Source organism: Terrapene carolina, unplaced genomic scaffold (assembly GCF_002925995.2).
Source record: "Terrapene carolina triunguis isolate 2854851 unplaced genomic scaffold, T_m_triunguis-2.0 Scaffold84, whole genome shotgun sequence".
Taxonomy (NCBI): Eukaryota; Metazoa; Chordata; order Testudines; family Emydidae; genus Terrapene; species Terrapene triunguis.
In genome coordinates, this window is record NW_020664435.1 from 18,271,928 (window position 1) to 18,292,888 (window position 20,961).

The 20,961-nt window shown below is 41.1% G+C and overlaps 1 protein-coding gene across 1 annotated transcript in view; it reads right to left on the minus strand.

Moving 5' to 3' along the window:
• DNAH11 (dynein axonemal heavy chain 11) overlaps window positions 1–20,961 on the minus strand; it is a 278,248-nt gene that overhangs the window by 122,191 nt on the left and 135,096 nt on the right. The window contains exons 47-51 of the mRNA XM_026649417.2: window positions 16,668–16,833; window positions 11,835–11,937; window positions 9,013–9,252; window positions 5,692–5,853; window positions 2,564–2,757 (exon numbers count right to left, since the gene is read on the minus strand). Of these exons, the coding sequence (XP_026505202.1) occupies window positions 2,564–2,757; window positions 5,692–5,853; window positions 9,013–9,252; window positions 11,835–11,937; window positions 16,668–16,833 (865 nt within the window). The remainder of the gene's footprint in view (window positions 1–2,563; window positions 2,758–5,691; window positions 5,854–9,012; window positions 9,253–11,834; window positions 11,938–16,667; window positions 16,834–20,961) is intronic.

Sequence of the window (20,961 nt, forward strand, 5' to 3'; positions counted from 1 at the left end):
TGTAACTATTTTTGTATTAAGCTGCTCCTGACCTCCATATACAGGCTATCATCATTTCATCTTTCTATTGCCAACTTTCTCCAATATTTGGAAATCTTGATAGGTAGAGGACATTAATCTTCCTTGCCCAAATAGCATAGATGTAGCACCATTCCTCTACCTGCGTTCACTGGATGTACAACCTTTAGGGTGACCTCTTGTTAAGCAACATTTTAAATGCCTAATCAATGCCTACTGAAGTAAGTAAAAAGACTTTCATTTAACTTCAATGGGCATAGATCAGGCATTTAAGAGCACATCAGGCATTTAGTGTTAGGAGATCTGGACCATCAAGACAAAGGGCTTAACTAAATTTTGCTATAGAATCACTTCATGGAGACATGTTTGAAGATCAGCCTTCAATTTACACCTGGCATTTTTAGCTTAGAGTTTAAAGAAAGAACTTGACTAGTCAGCAAACATCCTAAGCCAAGGTGATATTAAACCACAGACCAAATTCTCAGCTGAAGTCAATGGAGCTGTGCCAGTTTACAGCAGATGAGAATTTGGCTCAGAATAATCATGATTTAGTTTCATGAGGATCTGTTGGAAGTATTTTGATATTTTTTATCCACAGATCAGTGCTTCTAAGAGTTAAAGAGAAAACAGACATGTTATAAATAATAGTCTAGGTTGAGTTAGTTAAAAAAAAAAATTCATTATTTTAAAAAAATCCTGAAAATTGTCTTTTGAAATTTCAAGATTTTCAGTCATCTGATTCTAGGGTTATTACTGTTCAATATCACCATAACAGAGGTATCTGAAGACACCTTGACCTTTTGCCTCACTGAGTATCCTAGACATGGTGTGATAATTTAGACATTGTCATCACACCGGATCATATCCCATTCCAGAAATCATTCCTGACAACTATCCTTGAGTGGAATCTTTTGAATTAAGCAGTAGAAGAGGATCTGTGTCTAATACGGATACCTCCTGAAAGGAGAATAGCAAACCTGTTAAACCAAGACTGATATGTTGAGCTCATGGGCAAAGCTATCCTTGTCAAGTCTCTAAATTGATTGGATAATTGATTCGTAAGAGTAATAGCAACAGGGAGGAAAGTTTTAGAGGATTTAGTTTCAAATGTACCTTTCAGGGGCTGCTGCTCCTGAGGTTCCCTAAGAAGCTCCGCTACTTTTGCCTGACACACAAGACACTATTTGCTGTCTCTAGATTTTATCAGTAAGAAGTTAATGGACTACCAACATTTCAAGAGAAGGCTTCGGCATTCTGATAATCACTTAAATCTCCCAATCAGGAGAACTGAGTCTACAACCCTCAAGAAAAAAATCCATAGGATTATTTTTCTAATTTAAACTACTTTTTACTCTGCTTGGGCAGAGATTTCCTCAATGGACTGCTCTGTTAAGGATGACTCTCACAGTACCTGCCCCACTGAGCATGTTCTAGATAAAACACAACAAAGAGGCAGAAATACTAGTACAACTTAACAATGAGAAAAAGTTCCATTTTAGAAGTTTTGACTTCACAAACAATAGGAACTGCATTAGCAAAACTAAGCTTTGTCAGCAGGGATCACTATAACTCCCTGAGAATCACAGTGCTGCACATTAATTGAGAGACTGGTTATATTAGACAGAAGTTCTAAATGGTGAAAAGTAGAAGCTATTTTGAGTCTGTGCTCCACTGACTGAGCAGAATCCTTCCATTAGCTCCTGAAAAAAGAAAAATTGCTCAGTTGCCAGTAAACATAACTACTGCAGCTTAACTTGGATCTCAGAAACTGCACTGCAATTTTTTCCCCATGATGGATTCCAATATACAGTCCCATACAAAAACACCAATAAAATGGAGATAAGGTTGAGAGTACATATTAGTAACTTAAGGGTAAAACATCTTACAGGTCGTTGTAAGTATTATAAACCAAGGAAACACAGAGTTCAGATTATGCTTACATTGAGGTATGGAAATGTGCAGTTAAGGCTCCCAAAAAAAACCCTAAGCTCTGCTCTGTAGTGACATCATACAATACTAATATGATTTTACTGTTTGTTGTCCCAGATTAGATTAGCCTGATTTTTAAAGACTATTGATTTTTTCATATTTCCACCCTCTTGTCCTTAAATAAAAGGCTGACACATACTAAATTTCTCAAAGGACCCATTTTTAAAATTATTTTAATGAATAAATTAATGGGGTTACTTGCAATTTCTCAGAAAAATCATTCTGTACTCAAAGGGTAAATGCTGTTCATACAAAAACAAAGAGGTTGAATTCCTGCTTTACAGGTAAGCTGGAACTCAACCTTAACTACAGTCTTGACGTGGATTTCCATAATGGTATCAGTGATGTTCTCTCACCCTGAACACTGCTGGATGGTCTTCTCAAAATAATCATTTTATTAAAAATGCTACTAACCTATAGCATAAGTGCTTCTACTTAGCGAAAGAGGCAATTTCTTACCCAATAAATCTCTGATAGCAGTATCTCCTCTAAACTTGACTGTATGGACTCTGCATAAATAAGTCTTTAAATGGGCTTTTTCAAAAAGTCTACTTACACATGCTGCATGGCATCCTCAAATAAAACTAAGTTCATAGAAGCATTAAGCTCATTGTAGCTTTCTAGAGTCTCTGTAAGTATCTTCCTCAGTACTTCCCATTCCTTGACAGGCATGTAATGAGGGTTGGCTACCCCATTTGCAAAATGGCAATAAATGAGCGGGTGCTGGAGCAGAAGATGATCTTCCACACCCTAGCAAGTGGGGAGAGGAAAAAAATAAAAGAATGTCCAAAAACATAGGAAATGTCACATTTAATGGCTAGTCCAACAGTGCCGCAAAAGCCCACAATACTGTCAAATAGTTTGCTGGGAAGGTTCAGTTTAGAGCTGATCAAAATTTTTAATTTGAATTTTTTTTTTCTGACAATAAATGACCTTACTTAATTTTTTTTTGCAGAAAATTTTCATTTTTCTAAATTTTCCAATTTTTCAACAATAAAATAAATGAACCCCCCCCAAGCCCACAAAAGATTTCCAATTTTTAGTCCCCCCCCAAAATACCTGTTTTTCCTCTTCTCACTCCTTTTTCAGTGGCAAAATGTAAAGGGGAAAAGGGTGAAAGTGTGTGTGTGTGGCGGGGGGAGGGGGGGAGGCGCGGAAGACCCGAAGTGTCAAAAACAGGTTTGTTTGTTTGAAATCTGGGACGGGGTTGGGGTTTTTTGGCAAAAAATTTCAAGAAAACTCTTTCCCCACAATAAATACACATGCATTTTTTGACAAACTCTATTTCAGATAGTCCCACTGCCTTGTCTGGTAAAGAATGGATATATTTCAGAGTAATAAATGTTTTTGAAAAATCTCAGTACTATATAGTTAATTCACACTTTGGTATTGGCACCAATACACCCATTTATTCAGGAAGAAACTACAGGCTTTAATATCCAGCGATTGTATCTTGCTGACGTTCTGCTGCATTCCCAATGGAATGTTATGCCATGCCTGATATAATGGACAGCACTAGATATACATTGTGACGGGTTGGATCACAGAAACCCCCTTGGGAGCTGCCACCCGATGTGCCAAGACTACCCCTGCTTCTGTTTTCCCTGCCAGCTCAGGACTCCAGCGCCCTGTCTTGCTGAGCGAGACACTCCTGTCTGACTCCAACACAGACCAAGGGTCTGAATCACTTGTCCCAAAACTGCAAGTTTACCCAAAAACAGCTCACAGGAGTGTGCTTGTCTTTAGCACTCAGATGCCCAACTCCCAATGGGGTCTAAACCCAAATAAATCCGTTTTACCCTGCATAAAGCTTATGCAGGGCAAACTCATAAATTGTTCGCCCTCTATAACACAGATAGAGAGATATGCACAGTTGTTTGCTCCCCCAGGTATTAATACATACTGAGTAAATTACTAAATAAAAAGTGATTTTATTAAATACAGACAGTAGGATTTAAGTGGTTCAAAGTAGTAACAGACAGAACAAAGTAAGTCACAAGCAAAATAAAATAAAATGCGCAAATCTATGCCTAATCAAACCAAATACAGATAATCTCACCCTCAGAGATGCTTCAGTAAGTTTTTCTCAGACTGGACACCTTCCAGGCCTGGGCACAAGTCTTTCCCCTGGTACAGCTCTTGTTCCAGCTTAGGTGTTAGCTAGGGGCTTCTCCATGATGGCTCCTCTCCCTCTCTGTTCTCTTCCACCCCTTTATATATCTTTTGCATAAGGCGGGAATCCTTTGTCCCTCTGGGTTTCCACCCCCCCCCTCACTGGAAAAGCACCAGGTTAAAGATGGATTCCAGTTCAGGTGACATGATCACATGTCACTGCAAGACTTCATTACTCACTTGCCAGCACACACATATACAGGAAGACTCACAGGTAAACACAGTCATCTGCAGACAATGGTCCTTGTTAATGGGAGTCATCAAGATTCCAAACCATCATTAATGGCCCACACTTTACATAATTACAATAGGCCCTCAGAGTTATGTTTTATATTTCTAGTTTTAGATACAAGAGTGGTACATTTCTACAAATAGGATGATCACACTCAGTAGATTATGAGCTTTGTAATGATACCTTACAAGAGACCTTTTGCATGAAGCATATCCCAATTACCTTACATTCACTTATATTTTTATAAAACCATATAGACTGCACAACATCACATACATTTTGTTTGTTGTACAAGCCATGTTAGGCAAGGGGAGAGACAGTTGTAGTAAAGTTTAATGAACGGGTTGTTAAAAGAAAACAAAATCAAGTAAGAGGAAAAGGCATATTCCTTGTAATTGCATTGTAAATCAGACAAGAATTTAGCCCAGAAAATCTAATCTGAAACCATAACCTGTATTTATTTGCAAACCTTGTTTACTGTGTATCTAATTATTGTTTATTTTCTGTAAGACTGGCTTATATTTATGGTACTTGCAAATGCCCAGATGACAAAACTATACATTGTTATAACTAAGTGATCTGATGTCCAAATAAATGCTGAAATTAAAAACTAAGAAATAAAGATAATTTTGTTTTACATTAAATAGTTGCATATGTTTTGTTAAATCAGTCAAACTATTGGAGAAAAAGTCTAATACAAAATAAAAAATTAGTCTCCCAAGGAAAAAGCTAGAAAGGTATTAAATAAATATATTTGTATCACAGTTATGATAAAAAAACTGATCAAATAAACACCATCTTGTTACCTCAAATACACTCAACTACATGAAGATTCATTTCAGTGAGAAGGTCATTGCCTCCATTTTAAGGACGGTCTCGAGCGTTTGCTTAAAAGTGCTAACAACAGTGCAGCAGATACTTGAAAATCCTCACAGCTAATCAAACACGAGTGGAGAACTATAGTCAAGAAGAAAATTACCATCTTTGCAGAGACCAGAATTAATGATATCACATTGAAAAAGCCTTACTTGTTATGGTCATTGGAAAGCTAGTACCCGCTACCACATCAGTCAGGTGCTTACTTTTCTTTGATAGAAACCCTGCTAACAGATGACGTTAAAGGGAGTATGTTGAATCAGCACATTCACTGGCTGCAATTTCTTGGGCTACAGTATGGGACTTTTGTGGTTATTTATAGTTGCAGTAAATTTGACATATCCCTGAACAACTTTAATTTAATCAATACTGCAGAAGAAGATATTTCCAGTATATAGCCTTACCTCAAAATACTTGTGTGCAGTGTCGATCAGCTTTTTATGAAAAAAATGACAGTCTTTTGGTTCCACCAGTTTATCTCCATAAACACGTGAAGACTCATGAAGCCAAAGACATACAAGATCATTTGGTTGCCTTAAACACTCAGGTGTAGCAAATAAAATTCCCTAAAAACAATACAATATAGCCAAATTTTAAAAAAATTCTGTCACTAAACAGCAAAAGTAGCCAAACTCTAGAATGCCAATCAGCTTCTGCTCCTTTAGTTCCCAAAGGGGGGAGGGAGGGATAGCTCAGTGGTTTGAGCATTGGCCTGCTAAACCCAGGGTTGTGAGTTCAATCCTTGAGGGGGCCACTTGGGGATCTGGGGCAAAATCAGTACTTGGTCCTGCTAGTGAAGGCAGGGGGCTGGACTTGATGACCTTTCAAGGTCCCTTCCAGTTCTAGGAGATGGGATATCTCCATTAATTTCTATAATTTCTAAAATATGAGTCACCTAATTTCCCTAAAATGCCTTTCCATGCTCATTACATTTTATTTTTTTCAGAAATTGATTGTACTAATTGATAGGGAAATATAATTTGCCTTTTGGACTGTAAATTCTTGAATCTGCATTCAAGTCCCTTTGCAGATTAGCAAGTGTTTCAGTTTATCAACTCTGTGAAAAAATTGAATCCATCATCAAACAAACATTCAGTAGAACCTCACTAATCTGCACTGAAGAGAAGGAGGTCAAGTGTGGATCAGTGAGGTGTGAGGACTTGGTGCATGGCAGGATGAAGAGGACAACCAGCGCTAGGAGTCAGTTATAAATAGCCCTGTTTCGAGGCTTTATTGAGGAAACTCTGAAAGTGGTTGTCTTGGCCAGGAAGAAAGAGACTATTTAGAATGTGTTAGTTGGTTGAATTGAAGTCAAACTCATTAATCCAAGCCCAAGGCTTCAACTCAACTACTTAGCACACACTAAAGTATGACTTGCCTTGTATATGCTAGAATTTTAGAGTGCTAGGTAACTATTCTAAAAATAACATCTTTTTATCATAGTCAAGACAAACCCAAGATGACATAGCACTCACCTCAGGAGGGCCTCCTAGCAACTGGGTGTGGTATTGCAGGCCTTTCCTGCCTGTGTCATGCTCTGTAAGTTGTCAACCTAGCTTGGTAGGCCTTCAGTGGCTCAGCCCTCTGGCCAAATCACATAGTCAACTGGATGAGCCCCTTCTGGGATAGCAAAGAGTTCAATATGCTGTTAGCCCTCACCAGGGTCCTCAGCCCCATCTCTAGACCCTTTTTAATCCAATCCTTTGGTTGGGTTTTTAAAGGAGCCTTGCCACCTTCTCGGGACTTAGGCCACTTTGCCAGTGGCTGGCAGGGTGGGAGAGAGGAGGTGACCCAGGCCCATCTTCTACTCTGGGTCCCAGCCCAGGGATCCTGCATACAGCAACCATGCACTGCTTCCTTCACTTCGCTGCTGCTGTTCCCCAAGCCTTTCCCTATGCTGCTGCTGTTCCCCAGGCCTTTTCCCACATAGCCCCTCTCTCTCTCTCTTCACCTACACCTCAAGGCTGAAGTTCTCAAATCCTCTTCCTCCTTGCTCAATGCAAGTACCATCAAAACATGTCTTCTGGTTCTCCCTTGAGCGCCTGTGACCAGCACAGAGCACCTTTCCCAGCTCCTCTGGCCCCAGCCAGGAACTGACCTGCTCAGACCCTGCAGCTCCTTTTATCTGAGCCTGCTGGGTCCTGATTGGCTGCTCCTTCCTGGGATTGGGTGTGGTAAGACCATGGGGCCTCCAGCAGGGGGCTAACAAAGGCCTGGTACACTCCATCATAGGAACATATCACAAGTGTTCGACCTGCCTCAGCACAGCAACAGAATCTCACTAGTCTGTGAGTTGGAGGCCTGGCCTACATCTAAAACTAAGGCTGACCTGGGGATGCTCAGGGATGAGAAAAATAATTACACTCCTGAGAGATAAAGTTAAACCAACCTAAGCCCCAGTGTAGGCACCACTAGGTTAAATGGAAGAATTCATCCATTGACCTAGCTGCTGCCTCTTGAGGGGGTGGATTTACTACAGCAATGGTAGCAGGTGTCTGCACTACAACAACATAGCTGCAGCATCGCAGCTGTGCCACTGTAGTGCTTGTAGTATAGGCATCCCCTTAGTATTTCGGTGAACTGCAAACACAAAAATCCATTTTCAGTGTGCATTTGAGGTTTACAGAAGTGTGGGTTAGTGATGGTCCCGTTAATATTTTCAGCACTACTCACCTCTTTCCTGCCTTCTATTTAACTTTTCAGAATTCCAGCCTTGAGCACCTCACATGAGAATTATTCCATCATGAAATGGGCTATGTGAATTATTACAGGAGTTTGCAAGTTTTCTGATTCACTAGAGTGAATTATTTACATCAGTATACCAAGACTTAAGGTTTTCCTTGTTACCTTACATGTTAATTCTCATTCCAATAGATAAATCATAGCCTGCGGTTTTGGAAGTTACAGATAGTGCTACAGTCTCAGAATGCTAGGTCCTAAAATTCTCCTTCTGTTTGTACAAGGATGAAAGCCCATATATTATGTCAGACTAGAAAGCACATATTAATGGGAAAAAGTATTCAATACAAAAAAACTAACTACTTCCTATTTGAGAAAGAGATTTTGATGACATATGCACAAAACACACTGAATTAGCTTACTTACCACAGTGCGTGTATTGGGGGGAGTGGTACCCGCTCTTTTCTGTGGGACCAGACCCATGCAGAAACCACTCCCCACAAAAACATGTAGGTTGGTTAAGAGAATATTCCAGGGAGGAGCCATCACTCTCCCCCCCCCCAACCCACCCCACAAAAAAACTCTCAAGCTAGCAGGAGCTAGCAGAATCCAGTTTTCGCTCTGTACTCCCATGCACTGATTGGCTGTTTTCTCCATTCCCTAGCCTCAATCTCTTGACTTCAGCCTCACTCCCCCACCCTTCTTTGCTTCCCCACCTTCTAACCTTTACATCCTCTCTCCCTTTGTATTTTCATTTAGACATTTCCCTCCCAACAAAACCTCACCACCACCCCCAAAATCATAGCCTTAACATGATGTTTGAAAACCATCACTCTGAGCATTACATCCCTTTCTCCTGCTGTCTGTCTGTTTTGTCTATTTAGATTGTAAACTCTTCAAGGCAGGGACTGTCCGTTACTATTGGGACAGTGCCTAGCACAATGGTTACTCTTGGTTGATCCTAAGCACTACTATAATAAACATAAATGAATATTATTAATAATAAGAAGTTATACCTAGAGTGAAAGTCGGTCTATGATACAGACCTGGAAGATGTTTGAGAGGTCTCTTAGGTTAAAGATGTAGTGGAATTTAACCGCAGTTGGCAGAAAGTTCTGAACCATAGTTTGATGAAGCCATATTGCTGCTTGGATCATGGCTGGAGCATTCTTTAACACTGATGGATTAAAAACATGCCTCTGGAAGTGGAAACCAAGGATCTTGCTATAGATGGTGTTCAGGGCATCAGCAGATGGGAAGTTCAGAGCAAACACTGTGAAATGTCTCTGAAAATAAGAAAAAAAAAAAAGATTGTTATTATTCTGAGGGCAGACAGAAGTGAAGTCAATGACCACCTGATAATTCCCACAGACTGAGGCAAAGAGGCTCTCTGCTATGTGCCACTCAGAGTATGTCTACACTGCGGCTGGGAACGACCCTCCCAGTCTCGGTAGACAAACTCGCTTTAGCAAGGAATGAGCTAGCGCACTAAAAATAGCAGTATGGACATTGCGACTTGGGCTGCAGCTCAGGCTCTCAAGTCTAGGGGTTGGTTGGTCAGACTTCCTGATGTATTCATTGATGTACGCCTTGCCTCCCATCTCCCTGCTTCCTTGCACCCTCTGAAAGAACAAGTAGACCTAGGCAGCAGTAATCTTCAACTGTCCCCTGGGCCTTCTGTCCCAAGTGACTAGAAACAAGAGGCCCTCCTCATAGCTATGGAGGTTGCAATGCTGCCACATCAAGTGATGCCTGAATGGATGATCTGGCAACCAGTTTGTCTTCGCCCAGGATGGCCTGGAATTGGGGCCTGCATTCTTGCGGCATTTTATTGGTGGACTCTATTTGTTGTAATATATGACATCGGTGCCTGGTAGTTTGCAATATGGAAGAGTGGGCTGGCTGATGAGATGTTCTTTCTGCTGAAGAGTTCTTGTCTTCTGATAGCCTTGTCCAAGAGAGTGGACCTGGGCTGGTGCAAATGCCTGGACAGAGTTCAGGTTAGGGTGGAACAACAAAAATTCCACTCCCTTGGAGGGCAAAAGTACTTCTCTACACTTTTTGGGGTCAGGACACAGGTGGCTGGTGTGTGCAAAATAGATTTAGCAGGATCCAGTGTGGCCTCATTGATCCGGAACGCCACCTTGGAAGGAGCCGTAGAATGGAGAATGTTCAGAAGTTTAAGGTGAAATGCTGAATCTCTTCCAATGGGATCTCAAAGGTGTCTGTGATCCTCCTCGGGAGGTCCTGGTATTGTCTATAATCCTCCGGGGGAGAAGGAAAGACTGGTGCCACCTACCTCAACTGGAGATGAAGACAATGCTATCAGTGGATCCTTTGCTACCAGTACAACGTGCTCTGATGCAGACTAAGACCCAACCCTTGTAAGCGATCTCTATGGAAATCAGGACATGGAATCTCACTCGGTGCCGGGGGTGGGGAGGGGAAAGGATAGGTAATCCTCTTCTTAAAGGACTTGTGCATGATTTATCTCTTTTTACGACTGCTCCTCCTTACCCTCCCTCATATCTCTGTTCACAGGAGTCCTTGGGTTTACTGGAGGATTCCAAGCTGGAAAATGTCAGTGCTGGAGGTTCAGATTGATGAAATGAGGAGTGGAAATGGATCCAAAATGGGTGTCATGGAGAGCTCCATTAGATGCCTATGGAGTCAGAACTCCAAAAACTGCTTAGTATGAGAGGGAAAGGAGAGGCAGATATCACACTTCAAAGGAATGTGTGATTCAGGACTGGTCTTCACTACGGGGAGATCGACGCTGCTGCAAATCAGTGCAGCAGGGGTCGATTTAGCAGGTCTAGTGAAGACCCACTAAATCGATGGCAGAGCACTCTCCAGTCAACCCCAGTACTCCTCCTCTCCGAGAAGAGTAAGGGAAGTCAACCAGACAGCGTCTCCCATTGACACAGCACAATGAAGACGCCAGGATAAGTCGACCTAAGCTACATTGATTCCAGCTACGTTATTCACGTAGCTGGAGAAGCATAACTTAGGTCGACTTACCCCGGTAGTGAAGATAAGCCCTCAGAAGCAGTTCAGGCAGCTCTCATGCTGGTCACTCATCAGGAAGTTCTGAAGACAGGCCAGGCAGGGTTTGAGGCCTGGAATCCTTGGCATACAAAGTGCTTTGATACATGGGGGAACAAAAGGAGCAGGAAACCTGATCCCCAAATTATCTAACTAAGACTAAACTAATAGCAACTATTTAAAATGTATTTATAAAGTCGATGTCGGAAAGGAACGTTAGAAGGCGACAGACACAGAAAGGCTCCCTCCCAGACTGAGAGCAGTAAAAAGGAACTAGAGAGGCAGTCGATCTGGGCTGCTTCTTATGCCCTCACTTGGGAGCATGAGGCAGAGGTGAAAGCAAAGACCAGCAGATAGTGTTGTTGAAGAGTTTCAGGCACATAGAGCACATGTGCACACACAGGGAATACCCACACAGACCAGCAATCTATACACTTTGATAAAATCTGCTGGTTGGGAGCATAGAGCTGCTATTGGCATCACTGGGAGTTCAAGGTGAGAAAAGAGACTGACCATATCCAAATTACAGATGCCCACTGGGTTACACAAACCCGACTTATGCAAATCCGCACTTACAGAAAATGTTCCGTAAACTAGAAATAGGAGGGTTTCTATTTATTTTATTTTTTTTGCGTAATTGTCGGGTATACGCTTCCGACTTACGCAAAATTCGAGTTACGAAAGGCGTTCCGGAACAGAACGCTTGCGTAAGTCGGGAAGCGTCTGTAGTGTTTATGTCTGTTGCAATGAAAAGCTAAATTCTAAACATTATATCTAACATATTAAATATAGGGTTATTATGATATAGCACTTGAAACCATACCTGGAGTCGAGGGTTGATAGTGAAATTGCCAGCAGTTGGATTCATACAAGCAACATATTGGCAATTATGTATTTCTTTTACAGTTAACTTCTGCCTATCATACCTAGAAGACAGAAAATATAACAACTTTAGTTTAAAATGATTGATAATTACTGTCAGCGCATCATAGGTAACGCATGGCTTAGTTCTAATTGGAAGATAGAAATTATAACATTTCAAAATTTGATTTTGTCCTGACTCAGGATGAAAATTGCAATTCTGAATTTTGTGTAGAAGAGAAATTCTGAAAAAAATTGATTTGGAAACAACAAAATGACCTTAACAAAATGTTTCATTTAGATAATGTTGAAACAATCTATATCTATATATAGTAGAAACAAAATGAGAGAGTAATAGAATTGTAGAAATAAAGGGCATCGAAGGGACTTCAAGATGTCATCAAGCCCAACCCCCTGCAATGTGACAGGACCAAGTAAACCTAGAACATCCCTGGCAGGTGTTTGTCCAACTTGTTTTTAAAAGCTTCCAATGATGGGGACTCCACAACCTCCCTTCAAAATCTATTCCAGACCTTAAATACCCTTATAGTTAGATAGTTTTTCCTAATATCTAACCTAAATCTCCTTTGCTGCAGATAAACCCATTACTCCTATCTTCAGTAGACTGGAGAACAACTGATCACCATCCGCTTTATAACAGCCCATAACATATTTGCAGACTGTTATCAGGTCCCTCCTCAGTCTTCTTTTCTCAAGACTAAACATGCCCAGTTTCTTAATCTTTCCTCAGAGGTCAGGTTTACTATGCCTTTATTTTTTTGGACTTCTGGACTCTTTCCTATTTGTTCACATTTTTCCTAAATTGTGGTGCCCAGAATTGGACACTGTACTCCAACTGGGGCTTCACCAGCACTAAGTAGAGCGAGACAATTACCTCCTGTGTCTAACATACAAAGTACTTTGTTTTGATTTGGAATTGTTTCAAAATTTCCCCATTGAAAATTTCATCAAAATCAACCTAGTCTCGTGAAACATTCTGATTTTGACAAAACTGCATTTTCCGACAGAAAATTGTTCCATCTAAAATATTTCAAATCAGCTCTAGCATGACTCTTTACAATATAGACAGGTCCTAGCACCCAGTCTAGCTTGGACAGATATAGTACAGTACAATTAAGGAGGTAGAATGAGTGTGGGAACACAATGGGTATGTCTACGCTGCAGCAGAGAGCGAGTCTCCTGGCCCAGGTAGACAGACTTATGGTAATGGGGCTTGCACTAGCACACTAAAAATAGTTGTGTGGACATTGCGGTACTAGTGGAGACTCAGGCTACCCACCCCAGCTCGGACCCAGGGAATAGGGTGAGTTTGAATTCAGGTGGCTAGCTCAAGGCTCTGCTGGTGCTTCAACATACACACAGCTATTTTTAGCGCACTAGAGCGAGCTCCACTACCATGAGAAGTTTGTCTACACAAGCTGGGAGTCTCACTCCCACCTGCAGTGTAGACATACTCCCAGAGCCTTTGTAGAGTAAAAGTAGCTAAAATGAGCAGGTTTCATCACAGACAGAGAGCCAACAATATGCTGGGCACAGAGGAAGGGGAAAGTTGTTCCAGGTGCAGAGCACCGTGAAAACAGGTATCAAGCATATTTGACAGAAAGCAACAAAAGGCAATAGGTGTGATTAGAAGACCACGTCTTGGTTTTTGCAATATGGCCCAATGGACGGGGCGTGAGACAAGGAGTCAGGGAACCTGGATTTGATTCCTGGCTCTACTATTGGCTCACTGTGTGACCTGGGCAAGTCATTTAGGCCACTTTTTCCAAATTTAACCCAATTTAATATTGGGTAACTTCATTTTTGATAGCCTAAATTGGAAAACTTAGGGTCTTATTTTTAGAAGTGAATAGCGCTCATATTTTCAAAAAAAAGGCAATAAGAGATGCAGCTGCTCCATGACTCTTAAAATCAGGCACTACATATCTGAACTTAGGCACCCAAAAATTGAAGCACCCAAAATTAGAGTCTGTTTTGAAAATTTTGGCACAAACCTCTATGCATCTCATTGGATACAAGTATTATTATTATATTCAGCATTACAAACAGCACAATATTCAAACACCCAATATGTGGTGATGATAGTATGATAAATTGTATTTATCTAGTTCCTTTAAACTTCTTATATACACTCTGCCCATTAATCTATCACCACTGGGATTACAATTAACATTCCAAACCTCTGGCATCTTCCAGCAGCCACCAATTTAAAAGTAATAAAACAAACCAAAACACTTATAAGCTTTTCTACTCAAGAGTAATGCTGCCATTGCAAATTTATGACAATAAATCCTTTACCTCTTATCATACAGTCTTGTATTGTCCTTCTTTCTCATATAAGCCCTGATCTTGCCAGGGTTTACATACATGTCTAACTTTCAGCACAAGTAGTCTCATTTAAGTCAATGTGACTACTCACATACATGAGATTAAGTCCTTTTCTGGACTGAGGACACCATGCCTAGCACTTTGCAGAATCAAGCCCTAAATAAGACAGACAGAGAAACAGAGACAGACAGATGCACACTTATTAGAGTGGGTGCATATAGCATCCCACTATAGTTAATGTAGAATATCAACTTACATTCTAAACCTCCTTATTCAGCTCCTCATTACTACTGTCAAATTTATTTTGGGCTGAAGTTTTCCACACTTGGTCTCATGCCAAAAGGGGAGTGGGTTGTGTTTTTAAAGTCTGAACAAATTCAATGCAGTCATTTGGAATTATCTAAGCATTTGAAAAATGTACCTTTCCCATATACTCTGATTAGAACTCAGATAAGTACACTCTGGTTTAGGATTAATTTACCAGATATAAATGTTCAAAACTTTAAAATTACTAAGTCAACTTTCTCCTAACTCAGCTTGTTCTATAGAACGGAGACTTTAAAAAAAATCAAGCCGAGTTTAAAGAAGATAGCTTCAGTAGCTTTACATGTTCATAATATTTAAAATCAGAAACAAGGAACATTTTCTAAAAACATATCTAAAGCTAGGGCAATTTATAACCTGGGGCAGGTGGCTCTAAAAAGTATTAGGTTTCTGAGTTGGAGCTGATTGAGTCCACTGCATTAGTGATATCTCAGACTTAAATATTCACTTTCCTCTCTGCTTGTCTTTTCCCCTGAATAGCTGAAGATATTCAGAAGACATCAGATGTCATTTCTGAGTACACTATATTTCTTCCTATGTCCTTTACTGAGTTAAACTGAATCTACTTTAAAAGACTTGGGAATAGCACAGATACTAACACCTCATCCCAGCCCCAGTTCTGATGAGGGTCCTTACAAAGAACATGTGCCAGGAAAGAGAAGAGACACACAGACCCTCACCAAACTTCCCTGTGCTGCATAGTTCCCAAGGGACATATGTCCCTAACTCCCTAGTAGGGAGAAAGAACAAATAATTTAAAATGTAAATATATGAAAAAAGTGTCCACATAGTGAAGGAGAAGGAATTGAGATGGCACATTAACCCTTTCAATACCACCAATATATATATATACACCTCTACCTCGATATAACGCTGTCCTCGGGAGCCAAAAAATCTTACCGCGTTATAGGTGAAACCGCATTATATCAAACTTGCTTTGATCCGCCGGAGTACGCAGCCCCGCCCCCCTGGAGCACTGCTTTACCGCGTTATATCCGAATTCGTGTTATATCAGGTTGCGTTATATTGGGGTAGAGGTGTACTTGTGTGTGTGTCCTGGCAATAGCTTTTTAACAGAATGTTTGCTTGTTCATTCATCAGTTCACTTGCTCCCTCCCCGCTCAGGTCCATCACAATAGAGGAAAGCATTCTCTGGGTGTCTCTGGAAAGCCAATCAGCAGTAAGAACAACTAACTTAAGGTACCCTCCTACATGAAAGAAGTAAAGGGCAAAACTAAGCCTGCCTCATTGGGACAGCGGAAAGATTTTCTGAAGGAACAGTGCAAGATGACACAGTTTTTCCTTTAATTTTGGATTATTCTCATCTTCATTTTTGCAATGGTCTTTTGTAGTTAGACACTCTTGATATCCTGAATTAAGCTCTTCAGGTGAGGGACTATTTGTTCTGTGTTTGTACAGCACCTTGCACAATGGGGTTCTGGACCATACTGTGGCTCCTCGGCATTACCACCATACAATTATTATATTATTAAAGGTCTGAACACATTATAGATGTTCCCCCCTCTATTTCTAGAGCTCAGCCTAGAACCTATCAAAGCAGTTTTAATGAATAAGACAGGAAATGGAGAAAAGCAGAATGTAATGAAGGGTTCACAAGAATTCAACCAAATAAGCTAAAGAACAGAGTGAAATTAGTTTAGGCAGTTAGTTATTATAGTTACCCTATGGAACTCACATCTGCATGATATAATCAGGACAAGGAGTGTAATAGGATTTTATAAAAAACAATAGACGTTTATATGAACAACAAAAAATATCATCGTCTGCAGTTACACAAGCAAGGATAAACATTTTCAAGGGTTATCAACGCTCATGCTTTAGAGCAAAGTCAATCACTGATTTCCTGGAGTTAAGAAGCAGCTTCCTCCATAGCCAGCTACGGCAAAAGGATATTATGCATGTTCCTTTGCTCCCAACTCTGCCACTATAACCATCACAATAATAACACAATTTTCCTGCTCTATGGAAAATATAAAGTAAAACTAAATTAGAAGTTTAAAACTTGTGCTAATTCTTTCTTTGTCATGGGAAGAATGGTTACAGATTTTAGCCCATAACAATAAAATTTTGATTTAGCATAAAACAAGTAGTAATTGCTTACCAATGTCCGTAGTCTATGTGCTGTCGAATCAGTGTGTGAGGTTGAACTGTTCCATACACATCCATTTCAGGCATGTTCATATCATCAATAAAATAAATCAACTTCTTGTTTCCTACAGGACCATAGTTACGGCCAGCTTTTTTCTCTAGGCTTTTTTCAAGAATCTCTAAAATGTTATGAAGTATATGACAAATAGTTATAATACTCAAACAATGCAGAGACTAACAATCAAAAATGCATAATTAATTCACTCAGGGAAAAATTAAATCACTTAGGGACAGATTTTTAAGCAGCTAGTTGATTTCCCTGGGAGTTAGGCACTTAGGCACCTAATGAGATTGTCAAAAGTGCCAATCTACCTCTTTAGGTACCTAACTACCTTTAAAAAGCTGGCCATTAGGTCCCAGTCATGTGAAGTGCTGTATGTGGGCTGACTCCTGCACCTTGTGAGGAAACCTAATGAAGTCAATGAGGCTCTGCGCAGGTACAGGGGTCCATCTATGCACATCACTTTGTAGGACTATAGCATAAAACAAACCCAAATTTTCCAAGACATCCACTGGAAAGAACACAAAGTTGACAGAACGAACAAGCCAACAACTAGCTGTGATGTTTTTGAAAGGCGTGTTAGAATTGCAGGCTGTTCCCTTAAAATTAAAGTGTTTCCTGGTCCTGCTTGCAGGCTACAGGGCTCTGTAGGAAAGCATACATTCGGAGTCAGTCTGGAAAGAGCCAGCTAACAGCAAGGTAGGGTGAGTTGTGCTTCTCTGTCTTACGGAACAGCCTGCTTCCCTTCTCTCTGTTTTTGGTTGTGTGTGTTAAAATTCTAGATTCTAAGAATAAAAGTAGTGTTAGACTGCAAATGTACTAAAAGAGTATTTTATGTTTTTATCTAACTTATCTGTTTGTAAGCCATGAACATAAGTCAGCAAACTAAGCCAGAGTGTGATAATTCTATTTCATCTTCACAGCATTTATATTTCTTATGGAGAAGTAGCATCATTAACTTCTGAAGCTTAATTCATTAATGTATGTAAAGTGTATTGTGATCATCTGGCTGAAGGTATCATAGAAGTACAAAATATTATTTTTCCCCTTTTACAATTAAGTCTGAAGCCTGTTAAAATCAAATATCCAACACAAACCTGCTGCTGCTAAGCCACTGCAGTAAAAAAGAATACAAGCAGGTTAAACCTCTTTGGTGGATATTCAGACTATGTAATTGATAGGTGAGGGAGACAAAAAAAGAATTATGTACAAGCTGGAAAATCTAATAATTCATATACCTGATGTAAGCATATGTGGCTTTGTAATAAAGGTAATAGAATTACCTTTTAAAATGGAAAAGCTAAATCTTGGATTGCACAAGTCATTTTTAATAAATATACTGCACAGCAAAATGAGTTTAGCAATCTACAGTAATTCATCTGATTTGAGCAACATTCCCTAAGGAGATAGGCACCTTAGTCCTTTTGTCAATCTAGCCCTAACTGTCACTTTAGGTGCCTAAATCACAGAATCAGGCTTCACTGGGATTCACAAAGCCCCCACTCAGCTGCTTCCAAATCTTGAAGGTGCCTAACTCGTTTCTCATGCTTGCTGTCTCTCTGGGCCAATGATTCTTTCATTATTTATCCACATAGGAACAGCTTCACCATTTTGAGGGGGGGAGGGGAGAGAAAAAGAAAGACTCTGTAGTCAGGTGGTTAGATCCAGGATCCAGTCCCCCATGCTCCAATGTTTAAAAAATAATAAAAAATTATTTACCGTGAAACAATTTCAACAGGAGAGTGGGAGGGAATCCAACATCAGAATATCCCACAACCCAGTGGCTAGCGCACTCACCTGAGAGATTCCAGGACAGCATCACAACCATGGGGGTAAACATTATGAGGAAGCTCCTCTCCTCCACCCTTGGCTTCTTGTCAAAACTGCATAGGTGCCTAATGCCAAGAGAGAGTCTTAGCAGCTGAGAATCCCAAGTAGAGGGAGACCGTTTGGACTTAAACAACGAGGAGTCCTTGTGGCACCTTAGAGACTAACAAATTTATTTGGGCATAAGCTTTTGTGGGTCAGAGAGGGTGGGGCTTAGTACACACCCCTCAGCTTGGCATCTCCCTTAGGCAATTTTAGGCACAGAGCCACCTAGCATGCTGGCTTTTGTGAATCCCATCTGAGTTGCCCATCTCTCCTCATTCTTTGTATAGGGATCCAGGCGCCAAACTCAAACTTTGTGAATCCCAGTGATTTTCTAGACAAATCCCAGGGATATTCACCGGGCTTAAGTTTCTTTGTGAATCTAGTTCATAGTGTCATTACTGATTAGCCTTCCAAAGCACCTGGGGAACCATTCCTATATCCTGAACAGTTCTGGCTTCACACCCTCACATGATAAATGGATCTGGACTATTAAAATAATCTTCTGAATTTTAAAAACATACTAACGTTGTAATGTATTCATAGAAAACATGAAAACAGTGAAATATGTTTGTTAATAATTGGAAGATATAGCAATGTAATCACTATTGTAGTTTAACATCTCCCAAGACGAATAGCAAATAAACAATGATTATAAAACTTTTTCAATGCATATAAGCATGAATGACAAGTTTCATACAAAAGCACTTCAGAAAACAATCAGGCAAGCACCTTTCTTAATGAAGAACATTAGGCTGATTATATGCACAAATCAGATCACTGCCCATGCAAATTATCAGAATTAGCCATTTTCACAAGCAATTACTTGATTTATATGTACAGTTGTGGTAAATGTGTATGCACCTCATTTGTTTGAAAATGTGACCCAAAAGGCACATACTTGAGGTTTGAGAGTTATTGTTTTTTCACCTGGATTGTAGGGTTCATGAGAGCAAATGAGAATGAATAGGATAACCTACTCTAATTCCTTATTTAATGTATTGTGGTGTTCCTTCATTTGCATTGGGCTGTGCAGTATCTCTGGATTAGAGCAGAGAGCAAAATGTAAGAGTTGGCATTGGACTTTTTAAAAAATTCTACCAGGTTTTTAGGATTGCCTGCAAGCAAGTGGAAATAAACTATATTTGTACAGGAACACATGAATGCAATGTACCTATGTGTGGGTGTTTGATATTACTGTGATTCTAACTTATATTAGTTAATTTTGTTTCTTAAATAAACAGCCTGAAAAAAATCCCCTCACAAATAAGTCACGTGTTACAGTTTCCAGCAGGAGATGGTGCATCATGGTGTTAGCTCGCTTAGTTTCTTGGCACAGGGAGGAAGTGCCTCATGTCTGTCAACAATGACTCTTCTAGCCAATTCAGGTAATGTGGTAATGGGGTCCTGTAGTGAGGCAGCCTGGCTCCCAGCCACCCCAGAGAAGTACGAGCCCCTCTGGATGCCAAAGTGGGCGGAGCCACTGGAGCCTGCGCCCACCCTCCAAAGGTCAAAGCACAGGACAGGAAGTACAAAAGCCCCACCCCAGAGCTTAGAAGCTGCCTGGCCGCCAGAGAAGCCAAACGCTGGGGGCCTAGCTCCTGCTGGGGAGACTCCTGCAGCCTGTGACCGACCCGAGGACTGGCCATACCAGTCAAGACCTGATGACAACCAGACCCCGGAGAAGCTGTTAAGCCTACCGGAGAGAAGCGACCCAGAGGAGCTGCCAAGCCTACCGCTCGCCGAGTACCCTGAGGAGCCCATGGTGCTTGATTCCGTGGAGGACACTGACCAGACGCAGGTACTGCTAGAGGGGGAGGTAGGAAGTAGCCCGGGGGCAGCCGACCCTAGTCTGGCTGCGGCACACCCAGAGCCGATGTCAGTGTGTTGTGGCCAGGATCCTCACTGACACAGCAACAGGCTGCCTGCTGCTGTTAGGGCCCCGGGTTGGGACGCAGTGGAGTGGGCGGGCCTGCGTCCCCCCCTGCCACCCCACTTACGGGTGGCAGTCTCCCCCTCGCCCCAGATGCCAGAACCGGGAGTCTGGGTTTTTGTTCCTGAACTATTTGCTCAGCCCCTACCTGAGGGCCTGAGCTCCAGACTGTGTGTTGCCCGCCCTGACCCAGGGCCTGGGGCCTGATATTGAACTATTTGCTCAGCCCTGCCTGGGGCCTGAGCTCTAGATTGTTTGTTTACCGCCTCACCCTGACCCAGGGCCTGGGCTTGTTCTGGAACTATTTGCTCAGCTAGGGTTACCATACGTCCGGATTTTCCCAGACATGTCCGGCTTTTTGGTCCTCAAATCTAGGGTTACCATACGTCCAGATTTTCCCGGACATGTCCGGCTTTTTGGGACTCAAATCCCCGTCCGGGGGGA